The 13,327-nt window shown below is 43.9% G+C and overlaps 2 protein-coding genes across 2 annotated transcripts in view; one reads left to right on the top strand and one right to left on the bottom strand.

Annotated features, from left to right (window-relative positions):
- The window catches only part of Fam185a (family with sequence similarity 185 member A), an 81,831-nt gene extending 70,415 nt beyond the window's left edge, over window positions 1-11,416 (top strand). Inside the window, exon 9 of the mRNA XM_052173096.1 lies at window positions 11,364-11,416. The gene's annotated coding sequence lies outside the window, so the exon portion shown is untranslated. The remainder of the gene's footprint in view (window positions 1-11,363) is intronic.
- The window catches only part of Fbxl13 (F-box and leucine rich repeat protein 13), a 192,167-nt gene that overhangs the window by 18,785 nt on the left and 160,055 nt on the right, over window positions 1-13,327 (bottom strand). The window contains exon 18 of the mRNA XM_052173092.1: window positions 2,184-2,267. Coding sequence (XP_052029052.1) covers window positions 2,184-2,267 — 84 coding nt within the window. The remainder of the gene's footprint in view (window positions 1-2,183; window positions 2,268-13,327) is intronic.

Below are 13,327 nucleotides of genomic sequence, written 5' to 3'. Positions count from 1 at the left end.
GCACAGAGGGGACGGGGCTATGTTGTCAGACAGTTGTTTAGAAGAGTAACTCCCCATTTCTATCCTTCACTTCCATAAAACGGAGCTCAGGCTAGCTTCCTGAGAAGACGTGAAGCCTCACCAGGTGCAACCTGTCAGCCTTTAGTTCTCCCGTCTGTAAAACCAGAGGAGCGCTTCAGCTGTTCCTGAGCCTCCGTCAGCCCCAAACACCTGCAATTCTATGCTAAGGTCTCCGCATGGGCTGAGGTCCATGGAGGCCTCTACAGCTTTCAGTCTGTGCAGTGTTCCAACACTGCTCAATTAGCCATGTGAACCGTCATGACAAGTCACTCATCTGATTTGTCATGCTCAGACACAGTCCCGCATTCTGCAGACTCTCGGCTAATGCTTCTGTTATCCATGGCTTAAAGAATTGATGTGTTATCTCTGTGAGAAAGTGTTGCTCCTTTCTGCCCTTCAATGCTTTCCCACTTAGCCTAGTGCTTGCCTACATTTTGGAATCTTTTAGCTCCCAACACACTTTTATGTGATGCTTCCAGTGGGTTACTAGTTTCCCATGCTTAATTTTCATTTCTTCCTTGTCTAATGCATGACCAACACACAATTTTGGATAATGGTCTCTCCTCTCTCTCTCTCTCTCTCTCTCTCTCTCTCTCTCTCTCTCTCTCTCTCTCTCTGTGTGTGTGTGTGTCTCTGTCTCCCCCCACCTGCTCACTCATTTAGATGCTTAAGATGCTAAGATATTTCATTGTGGCTTATGTGAAGTGTGCAAATGCTGCGCGTTACTTGGGCCAGGTCTATGGACCCGCCCCCCACCCCCCACCTCCCACCCCCCATCCCCCCCCCCCCGTCATGAATTCTTACAGCTCAGAACAATCCATCTGACTCCATCACTTACTTCATGTTCCCCATGCCACTGATGTACATACATTGCAAACCATGTTTACAGAACTCAACCTCCAAACTGCTAGATATCTACATAGTGCATAAACTCCCACAGTTTTCATGGTTAGATTGTATACTTTAGTATTCTATTTTATGGAATAGTTTCTCTATTTGCAAGGACTCTGAGCCACATGGACGTTTCTCGCTCTCCAAGTAAATGCATCTAAGTATCCTATGAGTCTAACCTAGAGACGGGAGAGAATCGATGAGGAAGAAATGAGTCCACAAAGCTTCCTCGCCACCTCAGGCCGAGGCCTTGCTAAGAACCAGTGGAGCGCGCTAGCTACCTCTGTGTCCCAGTGAACAGAAACACCCAACAAAAGCCACTCATGGGAGGACGGTCAGTGCTGGCCATGGTGTCAGAGAAGTGTCAGTCCATGGCGGTGGGGAAAGTACGGCAGGAGTGACTTTCAACAGGGAAAGATGGCAGAGAGCTCTTTCCTCACACGGAACAGAGACAGGCCAGCCCCAGGGCTAGGTCTAATCTTCCCGAGCTGGTGAAGCAGTCTACTCCGCCGCCCGGGCTGCACTTCCTAAAGGCTTCGTAGCCTCCTACGGCCGGGTGTTCAAACAGGAGCCTGTGAGTAACAACGTCTAGCTTCACACTGTGATCCCAGAGTTGACTGTGAGTCCCAGTCCCCGGTGTGAGTCAGCTCCTGTCATCCTTTTCTATTGGGACTTACAAAGTTTATTCAATGAGAGCTTTTTTTTTTCTATATTCTTTGTCCCATAAGTCCACTTCCCTCCTCCAGTTCCCCAATCAACCCCTCCCACTCCTCTGTCCTGGCAATCCCCTACATTGCTGCATCAAGCCTTTCCAGGACCCCGGCTCTCTCCTTCCTTCTTCTTGGCAATGATTTGATATGTGGGTTATGTTTTGGGTATTCTGAGCTTCTGGGCTAATATCTACTTATCAGTGACTGAATTCCATTTGTGTTCTTTTGTGAATGAGTTACCTCACTTAGGATGATATTTTCCAATTCCAACCATTTGCCTATGAATTTCATGAATCCATTATTTTTAATTGCTGAGTAGTATTCCATTGTGTAAATAAACCACATTTTCTGTATCCATTCCTCCATTGAGGGACATCTGGGTTCTTTCCAGCTTCTGGCTATTATAAATACGGCTGCTATGAACATAGCGGCCTGGGCATATACCCAGAGGATTCCCCGGCATGCAATATGGAGCTTAATTTTTAATCTTAACCCTTCGGCAGAAAACCCTGTTCATCTTACCCGAATTCCAAAGTCAGTGATGTTGACACACTCAGACAGAGAAATTTCCCTCAGTTTTCTGTGTCTGGAAAGAATGGTCATGCCCTGAAAATATAAAGAACATTTTGTAATTACAATTTAGTATGGAACATAGCCAGGAACCATTTTTACAAACTAATAGCATAAAAGAGTGATCATTGATACAGGCTAAATACAGGTACATCGTGAGTCCCACCTCTTTATGTCTAACAAAGCATGGCCTGACTTTGGTAAAAAAAAAAAAAATATATTAGTCTATGAAATTACTTTGAAACCCTTAAATAAAAATTTCAGTTGTCTCTAATACTTTGGGGGGGAAATGCTACAGAGTTCCAGAGCTAGAAAACTCCTTAAGACATCACCTGTTTCTATCAGTGTTCAGATAAATGCGACCCGAACCAAGTGCATGGACACGCACACGCACCTACATGCTCAGTCATGCTGAGGATGGACACAGGACCTCAGGCATGCCAGGGTCTCCACTAATGCACAGCCTCGGCCTCTTTGCTCCTGTTTTATATAAAGATCCTTTCAGGACCCCACCAGGTTGACAGGAGCAGGATTTACTGTGCATTCAGTGACCCTGAGGCCACTGCAGGGGAAGAGTCAGGAACAGCCAGGGATCTGTCCTCCTGTCTATGATCGCGCAACGCCTGAGTCATAGTGAAGTGGCAAACGTCAGATCTTGGTTTTCCCTGTAGATAACCTTCATTTAAAGAAAGGATTTTATGTTTAAATCCAGACCAAAGGAGAGGCACTGGCCACAAGCCTCCTCTCTCACTGTGCTGTCCCCGTTTGTTGAATAGTCCTGTGCACTGTCTCCAACCCAGTGGTGCTGCCCTTCACTCCATTGTGACTCTGGAGGCTTTTGCTAGGACATGCTAATTTTTCCTGACTCCTCCTTTCAGAGCAGGGAATCTGCCTGTGGAGCCGGCACACACAGCCTGCATTCCAGATGTGGATGTGGGGTTTTCATGCTGGAAGAACTGGAGGAGTTGAGCTCTCCCAGGACATGCAGAGTTCATCTCTGAGTCCTACACTCAGAAATAAAAAGTACACATTATCCTCTGAGATGCCTTCTAGGGAGTGATCTCTGAGGCAGTTAGATTTTACTTATGTAGCCAAGCTGGAATTTTCAAAACTTAGCTATGGAAGTTCACTTGTTAAATAAGACACTTGTCAGTCTGTATGCTCCTTAACACTTCTCAAAAAAACAAATCATTAAAGACCCTTGTCATATTAGCCTGATGGACCAGAGTTTAGTCTACAGACCCCACATAAAGGGAGGAGAAATACACTCCACAAAAGTCTCCTCCATATGTGAGCTTTGGCACATACACCCCAACATATACACCCAATAATAATATTTATGATAACTTTAAAATTAAAATATGAAAATGGAATGCCATGTTTAATACTATAATTGTTCATTAAAGTATATGCACTCAACTGTGTGTGTGTGTGTATAAGCTGTTGCTTAAGTACATAATAAGATAGCACAACTAATTTACTAAGATGCTTATAATTAAGAAGAGATGCAAAGAGTATAGGTGGGGGTATGGGAAAACTGACACATATAATGCTGGCCAAAAAACAAAAGAAAAGAAAAGCAGACTAGCCATTCTCAAAATCAGTCTGACTGTTTCTTCGAAAGTGAAGCACACAGTTACCACGCAGCCTGGCAGCTGTACTTCTCTGGGGGTTTATAACTAAGAATAAAACGTATCTCCACTGGGCTGGAGAGATGGCTCCGTAGTTAAGAGAAGACTGCTCTTCCACAGGTCCTGAGTTCAATTTCCAGCAACCATATGGTGGCTCACAACATCTGAAATGGGATCTGACACCCTTTCCTGGTGTGTCTGAAGAATGTGACAGTGTACTCATACATAAAATAAGTAAATAAATCTTTAAAATGTATCTCCACACAAGACTCGTGCCCAACTGTTCTTAGCAATGGAATTCAGAAGCAGCATGCAAACTAAGAGATGGAAGTATAAACAAGATGCAATTTATCCCTACTATAGAATGCTAGTCAGTAAGGAGGAGGAGGTGCATGCTATTGAATGCATAAGCCTTGGAAATAGGATTCTAAGTGAAAGAAGCCAGACCCCAAACACCACACGTGATTCCACTGATGGTCAGAACAGGCAAATATATGGAAAAGTAGATCCATGCTCGCCTGAACCAGCTGGGAGGCAAGGCAAGCTGAACAAGGAGTCTGGTCTGGGAGCGAGGAGAGTATTCTGGGAGCAGACCTTGGTGCCAGTTGCATGGTTCCATAGATAAACCAATTAAATGAAGCATGCCTAGAACCATTCTTCTCAATAAACACTCTTCACTGACTCACATTTGTTCAATAAAAATCATAAAATATTCTGTCATCCTTCTGCCCAAGATGGACACAGACATTGCCTGTGAGTCATGTATCTCTGTTGGGTAGGCTCAGACCTCCATGATTATCTGTTGACAAGATGGTAGTGATGTCAGTGAGTACCCCCCTCACCCTGCTGAGGTACCACAGAGCCCAGTGGCTAAGTAAACAGCACTAACAGACAACCAGCAAGTGGAAGCCAGCAGACCAGACAGGCCTCTGCAGGCGCCACCTGCTCCTGGCAATGGGGCCAACAAGCGACATGCCCTATTCCAGCCGCAACACACATTCTTAATTGCTTTTTGTGTTTTGACTTTGAGCCTCTCAGATAATTGCCCCAATGAACACTTAGTAAATGTTCTGTTCCACTCTATGAGATTCAGAAATGCGCCAAACTAGGAGGACTCCTCTGAGACAGCTGATCATTATCTCTGCAAATTTTCTTTTAAAAACATGTAGTATCAAGACTGGGATTTATAATTGCTCAATTTGTCGAGGATTCAGTTAACGGGCATAATACTGATGGGAGTCTACCATAGACACTGGAAGCCTAGGAGGGGCTGTTTACTTCCACAGCCTGGGCAGGAAGATAGCCAGGTACCACAGACCATGATAACCATGACCAGGAAGATGGGCAGAGTGGCCAAGTCATAGTGCTGTGGTGAGGCCTCCTCCTGTGAGCCCGAGGCAAGCTAGCATGGGATAGATTAGCAGCACAGGACTCCGCTAGGTTCCAGTTCTGCAAACAACACTTTCCTGGCAATGTGTTTGGCAGCACAAGCCCCTTACCTTCATGCACAGCAAACACACAGCCTTTTAAAAACTAATGCACTAGCAAACCAAGACCACCACTCCATCAAGCTTCAAGTACACACAGCTCTCCCTAAAGACCATTAAACTTAGATACTTTCTACAAATATGTCCCCAGTGTATCCAGGTATACACACACACACACACACACAACAGATGGCTGATCTGGCCTTAACTGGTTTGAGGGCATGTGCTACAAGACAAACTCTGTTTTCTAAGTCAACCTTTGTTTTTCATGCCCTGTTTCCATCTTATGCATACTCCTAATTGGGTGTGCCCATGACTGCATTGTAGGAAATGACATGCACAGCCAGTGAGGGCTTATGTAATAAAAACTTGTCAGTTAAAGAAAGGACCACCCAAACTACACATCTTTAATTTGAACACCATAAAATTCAACCCAAAACAAGAGTGGGGACCTTGAGTCCCTTCCCTCATGGGCCCAGCTGACACTCTTGGCAGTGGATGTGACCTGTCACTTTGCTTTGAATAAACTTTCCTTGTTACTTTTGTGAGTCTGTGTGAGCCTTCACTTCAGTTTTTAAGTAAGAAGCCAAGAGCCTGGGAAGCCCCAGCCCACGTCCTGACCGGGTGATAACACTGCCTGGACAGTCTTAGAGGAAGAGTTAGAGCCGCCTGAAAACTAGCACAGTGTTCATGCTTAACAGAAAGAACAGAACAGTCTAAGGCATTTGTCACCTTAAGTTTTCCTGGGAAGACATGAATGTTCACTCAGATGACACCAATGACAGAGAAAAGTGACAATCCCAGAAAGACTCTAAGAGCCAGAGGGGATGGAGGACACCATAGAAGCAAGGCCCTCTCAATCAACATCATCAAAGCTCATACGAACTCACAGAGACTGAGGCAGCACAGGGACTGCGGTTCTGCACAAGGTCCTCTGTGTATGTGACTTCCATTTTTGTGTTTTCATGGGATTCCTGAGTGTTTGAACAAGTGGGTCTCTGGCTCTTGTGCCTTCTCTTGGGCTCTTTTCCTTTTGTTTGTCCTAACCAACTCCAATGTGATAGTTTTGGTTTTATTATATTTTGTTATATTTTATTATTGTTCCTTAGAAGTCTGTGTTTTTCTGAGAGACAGAAAGGGAATGGATCTGGATGGGAGGGAAAGTGGGGAGAGATGAGGAGAGGGGAAACCCTACCAGCATATATTGTGTGTGAAAAGAATATATTTTCAATAAAAGGAGAAACATTTTAAAGAGGCTAAATTGCCTAACGGTGTGGCACATGGGAAGCCAGCCGGTGTGGTGGTCTGGTGAGCTATCAACAGAACCACAGTCTTGTGAGAATGCAAGGCTCCAGGTTCCCAGCACGCCTGCAAGCATTTTGCTTCTCCATAGCCACAGCATTGAAGGACATAGAGCCAAGGTACCCAGGAATCAAAGGGAAGAAAGCATATAGTGTAGAATCAGGTTCACTGAGGGTTGTGGTCTCAAGGCATAGGATTCAAAAGAAGCAGGCCTCAAGTCCTAAGACTCCTGCACATCATCCTAGAAAATCTGTACCCTGCAGTGTGACAGAGAGAAACGAAACTTCCTGGTGTGGAAGCACTACTCCCCAGTGACCAAATGCAAGAAAAAAAGGGGATTGTGTTTTAAGAGATGTGTAAGGACCACTCGGTTGGTACGCTGCTTCCAACTAGAAGGCAAAGGTGTTGCTCTAGCAGAACTTTCAAAGAGGAAGAAAACTTTATTAAGCCTAAAGATTGTGATTTTGACAAGCAATAAATATTATTATTTTTTTGACAGCCTTTCAGGCTGAGGAAATGGTACAAGCAGAGACTTCGTTTGGAAAATGTGAGTTGCTTGGACGTAGTTCAGCTTGGGGTCACCGGGATTAGTGGGAGGGGAGACAGAACACTGCCAGGAACAGATCCACACACACAGGCCTTTGAGAGTGCAACATTTCTTGAGCATTTCCTCCAGTTTTACATCTGGATTTGTTTAGCTAATGTAGATAGACATCGGCAATGAACTGGTTACTGAAGGCTGGGGTGGGGAGGGTGTTGGGATGGGGGTGCCTGTTCTGGCTGAGTCACCCTACCCCCGGTCGGGACACCACCAACATAAGTATAAAACATCTTCCAACTCTATATTTAAAACATTCTAATTTACAGGGAGGTTCAAAGACTATTAGAAGGAATTATCTTCACATCCCTCACCTAATTCTTCAGTTGTGAATGTGCTTGTGTTCATGTGTGCACGTGCCACAGGACAACCTCAGATGTCATCTTCCTTAGGTGCTGCCGGCTTTGTTCGTTCGTATCTGTCATTGTTTGTTCGTGGGGAGGGCTGATTGGGCTAGACTGTGCCTCAAGGGTCTGCCTATCTCGGTCTCCCCAGGGCTGGGATTTCCTAAGTTCATGCCACCATGCCTAGCTTTCCATATGGGGTCTGAGGATTAAACTCGGGTCCTCGTGGTTTTCAGACTGACCCAGACAGTTTATATGTACAATGTCTCATAACCTGTTTTTGTCTGCTTATACCTCGGCTTGTTTTTAATATTACCTGAATGCTACTGCATTCCCCCGGAGTCCTTATTTTCAGGCTGCTCTACACCTGAGGGTGCTGCTGGGACACTCGACTTAGGGTTCAGTACTACCTGGCTCCATTAGAAGTATACTCTTCCTTATTCACTAAATTTGAGGTGTGATTCTTTCTGGGTATTAAGGATACAGTTTGACAACAACCTTTTGATCTATGATTTTAGTATTTCCTGGTGATCCTTGCCTAAATAGGTTATTAAATAGGCTTTTTAAATTACATCATTCATTTTAGCTGGTATTTATTTAAAACTTTTGCTTTCTTTACCGAACTTTCCCTTTAAATCTGCTAAAAGTTCGGAGAAGTGTTTTGACCTAAGCAAGGGTCTTTAGGCCTAGAACTAACTGTCCCGCTTTATTTCCAGTATTACCTGGTAATTGTTTTATATACTGGGGATTGAACACTGGGCCTCAAGAATTCTGAGTATATACCTTTACAGTGGGTTATGCTTCAACCACCTGTAAATACATGTTTAACTTGCCCAAATTTTCATCAGAAGCACTTATGAAATAAAATCACTGCCTCTACTGGTGAAATAATGTTCCTTATTGGTAAAAGAGGATGCTCAGGAAACAGTAGCATTCAGCTGATCTCTCCGATGAACACCTGACTGATTTCATAAGCAAACCACATCTTACATTTGAGAGCCAGGTAGATAAAGGCTAGAGACGCAGATTAACACTATGATGATGTGTTCACCTTTCATAACTCATGTGGCTTTCCTTCTGAGACACCTAATTTTTAATAGAAAGCCTGGAAAAATAGCCCAGGCGTTATAGAATGTGAACATTAGAGCAAATATGTCATAACTTATCTGGTAGCCGCAATGCTGAAGTTACTCTCGTTTTAGCTTAGAGACACATTTTTATTTTTAGATGTATTTATTAATTTATTATTTACTTTGAAACAAGGTCACTATGTAGCCCAGGGAGCCTCAAGCTCCTGACACCCCCCCCCCCCATCCTAGCCTCAGGGTACTGTATTACAGTGTTGGAAACCATGCCTGTCTTGGTGACACACTTTAACACTTTTTAATGAGTACGGAGAATGTCATAACCTATTCTGTACATCATTAAAAAAAAAACTATAAAATTACATAAGTCCTCACAGTTTTCCCAGCTTTTAACTAATTTTCCAGTGGTCGCTATAAAGGGCAAGAAAGCCTGCAGCCTTTAAGATAAACATGCTAAATCAAAGATCTCATCCATAGCTGTAAATCAAGAGAAAATCAAGGACTTTGTTGGGAAAAGGCTTAGTGACCTCAGGAGTCCTCATGGCTGGATGGTTCACCCTGCAAAGATCTTTGTGGGCTGAGCCACAGCACAGTAAGCAAGAAGTCCTCAGGGCCTGGAGAGAGCTTGCTCTGCCCTGACACAGCACCGATCAGTTCCTCACAGTGGGCCCTCACCCCACCCTGCCCCTGTGGCCAAACTGCTTCCCACTGGGCACCATGGTTACAGTGGCATCTCCTCAGCACTGACATCACCTCCAGCACCTGGTCTCTTCCACCACTTCAAACCATAGCAAATTCATGGGGAAACAACGGGCCAACCCCAACAACAGAAGATGGTTTTCACACTCGAGCCCAGAAGACCTTAACTGTAGCGCTACTGAGGAGTAAGAAAGTAATAGATTTATGAATAAATTTCTCAAGAAGAGAAGTGCTGAGGCTATGGTATATGTGGAATATTATGCCAACGCACAAGTAAATAATATTGTGTAGCCTGCTTAGGTTTCGACAGCAGGGTATAAGACCCATTTGTGCATGTGCACATGCAGTTTGTAAACACAGCGCAATCAGAGAGCACCCCTGAAAACAGATTAACTTTCAGGAGGGGGCAAACCATTCAATGTATTTTTTCTGTAACCCACATTTCTTTTGGTACTGCTAGGATGTTCACAAAAAATAATTTAGAATAATCTATTGGGGAAGTTCGGTAAATCTTTTTTTCTAATTAACAAAGAATTCTTTGAAGTATTAACTGTAGGTTCTATTTCTTCACAGAGTCGCACAGTTCTGTTCTAAACTATACCATACAAAGGTACCGATATTCAAGGGAAGCATCACTCTAGGAAAGGAAATGTGTATCACTGTCCCAAAAAAACAAACTAATTCTTTTTATAAAAACTCTTATATAGTACTTCTCTAAGTTCCTATTACTTGGTCCATCTGTGAGGTGTGACGGAGACGACCGGTCCTCACTTGTCTAAACCACAATACCATTCTGACCTCCTCCCTCACCTGCTTAAACAGTCTTTCAACTTCCTCTGTGGGTTCATCTTTCCAATGGATCTGGCATGCATCGCTGTTCTGAAGAAGTCTGGTTGCCTTCCTCTCTTCCCTAATCCAGGCTTCAGCAGCCCCCTCAACCCCCTCAACCACCTCAACCCCCTCAACCACCTCAGGCCCTGTCAGCCCCCTCAGCCCCCTCAGGCCCCCACCCCCTCAGGCCCCTCAGGCCCCCACCCCCTCAGGCCCCTCAGGTCCCTCAGCCCCCTCAGCAGACTCAGCCACCTCAACCACCTTAGTCCCCTCAGCCCCCTCAGCCCCCTCAGCCCCCTCAGCCCCCTCAGGCCCCTCAGGTCCCTCAGCCCCCTCAGCCACCACTCTTGCTCTCTCTCTAACTGCTAACTCAGCCCAGTGTTCCACAAGTCCCTCAAACACAGCAGATGATTTTCAGAAGTCTAGCAGTTGAATGGGAAGCCAGGGGGGCTCTAATGAGTTCTTCCTCTTCTCCAAGCAGGTGAGGAGTCTGGTTAAAGAACTTCCTTTAAGAACTTTGCTCCTTCTCTGTGCCTGTACCTCTGTGACCTTGCTTATAGGGCTTGGGCTTCCCTGCAGGGGAGATCTGTATAACCCACAATATTTAGTTCTCACACGTAGGAATGTGAACTCTATGAAATAGAATGGGCTGGGAATAGCAAGGAGTGTGGGGTGACTGAGAAGAGCCCCCAAGTAAAAATGTAGGAAGCCCGCATTCCTGATCCACTTCTTCCTGCTGCTGATGGAGGGGACATGAGTAGGTCTCCTACATTTTGTTATTCTGAGTATTTTTGGAATTGCCTGAATTGAAAAGGATTTAATCTGCTTGTTGCTGCTTGTAATATATTAGGAATAATGAATCAAACTTATTCTTAGGATATGCATTATCTCTGTGGGCCTCATTCTAAAGCCACTAATACCCCCACACAATACCCATGAAAATTTAATTTGGGCTCCCAAACTACCTTTCCTTTCATAATCTAATTAGCAATTATAATTGTATAAAGATATTTCCCTTCCTAATTATTTTTATTCACTTTCTCACTTTATTAGTATGAGTCCTATGATCATATTTTTTCAACATAATATTTTTATTGATTATTTGGGAATTTCTTATAATGTACCCCAATCACACTCACTTTCTGGTCCTCCTAGGTCCAGCTCCACACCCTTGTGACCTTTCCAAAAGAAGAAGAGAAGGAGGAGGAACAAAACAAAACAATTCCAATTTGTGTTGCCCATAGACTCACGAGTGTGGACAAACTCTCAGTGGCCAGCCATTAAAGATAACTAAGCCTTTTGCATGCCCAGTCCCGTGAGAAGCCATCAGTTGTGGAAAGCTACACTTCAGCATCTTTATCACCATTTTTCAGAGTTCTCTTTGATAGCTTCCTGTCTAGGCTGTTACTGTTTTTAGGGGGACAGTAGGGGTTGTTACAGAAGCCTTCTATATCTCTCTTTCTCAAATGTGAGTCTGTAGACATCAGTACCATGGCAAAAGCATTTTTCTTGCCCTTTATGGTAAGCATGGATCATGGACTTCCTTGTGGTTCCTGGTGACAGCATGGATAATGGACAACCACATGGCCTCCTGTGTCAGCACATGCCATTGACCTAAGCATGGTCTCTGGTGGTAATACTGATCACAGACACCAACATGTCCCTCTTCTGTAGCATGGCCACAGACATCACCATGGCTTCCGGTAGCAGCACAGGACATGGACATCCACCTGGCTTTCAGTGGTAACATTTTTTTATGTTTTTTTTCTTTCTGAGACTTCCTTACATTGTAACTCAAGCTTTCCTGGAACTCACTATGTAACACAGGCTGGCCTCAAACTCGTGGCAATCCTTCTGCTTCAGCCTCCTAAAGTATGGAACTAAACCTGAGCCCTACAGACAGCTCTACGGTAATTTCTTTTTTAAATGTTATTGGTCATTCTGACTTAATTGCCTACCATACAGGCTTGAAGGAATCTAGGCTTTACTCAACACTTGGAAATGTAGAAATGTGGCACAGCTCTCCATACCCAAATTCCTCCCGGAGAGAACTGGTCTCCCAGGAGTACAGGCACAGAGGCTTGCAGGAGGGAAAAGCCACCATCAGAGACAGCAAGACCAGCTAACACCAGAGATATCCAGATGGTGAGAGGCAAGCGCAAGAACATAAGCAACAGAAACCAAGGCTACTTGGCATCATCAGAACCCAGTTCTCCCACCACAGTGAGCCCTGGATATCCCCAACACACCAGAAAAGCAAGACTCTAATTTAGCATCACATCTCATGATGATGATAGAGGACTTTAAGAAGGACATAAATAACTTCCTTAAAGAAATACAGGAGAACACAGGTAAACAGCTAGAAGCTCTTAAAGCATTAAAGGCAAACACAACCAAATAGGTGAAGGAATTGAACAAAACCTACCAGGATCTAAAAATGGAAATAGAAACAATAAAGAAATCACAAAGGGGACAACTCTGGAGATAGAAAACCTAGGAAAGAGATCAGGAGTCATAGATGCAAGCATCACCAACAGAATACAAGAGACAGAAGAGAGAATCTCAGGAGTAGTACATAACATAGAAAGCATTGACACAACAATCAAATTGCAAAATAAAAAAGCCCCTAATCTAAAACATTCAGGAAATCCAGGACACAATGTGAAGACCAAACCTAAGTTAATAGGTATAGAAGACCTGAAGATTCTCAACTTAAAGGGCCAGTAAAAATCTTCAAAAAATTATAGAAGAAAACTTCCCTAACCTAAAGAAAGAGATGCCCATAAATATACAAGAGGCCTTCAGAACTCCAAATAGATTGGAACAAAAAAGACATTCCTCCCATCACATAATAGTCAAAACACCAAATGCACAAAACAAAGAATATTAAAAGCAGGAAAGGAAAAGGTCAAGTAACCCAAAACCTATCAGAATCACACCAGACTTCTTACCAGAGACTATGAAAGCTAGAAGATCCTGGTCACACTTCATACAGACCCTAAGAGAACACAAATGCCAGCCCAGGCTACTATGCCCCCAAAAACCCTCAAGTACCATAGATGGAAAAATCAAGATATTCTATGACAAGGCCAAATTTACAGAATATATTTCTACAAATC

The sequence above is a fragment of the Apodemus sylvaticus genome, chromosome 2, assembly GCF_947179515.1.
Source record: "Apodemus sylvaticus chromosome 2, mApoSyl1.1, whole genome shotgun sequence".
Lineage (NCBI taxonomy): Eukaryota > Metazoa > Chordata > Mammalia > Rodentia > Muridae > Apodemus > Apodemus sylvaticus.
The sequence above is the reverse complement of the archived record's forward strand: the minus strand, read 5'-3'. Positions and strand labels throughout refer to the sequence as shown.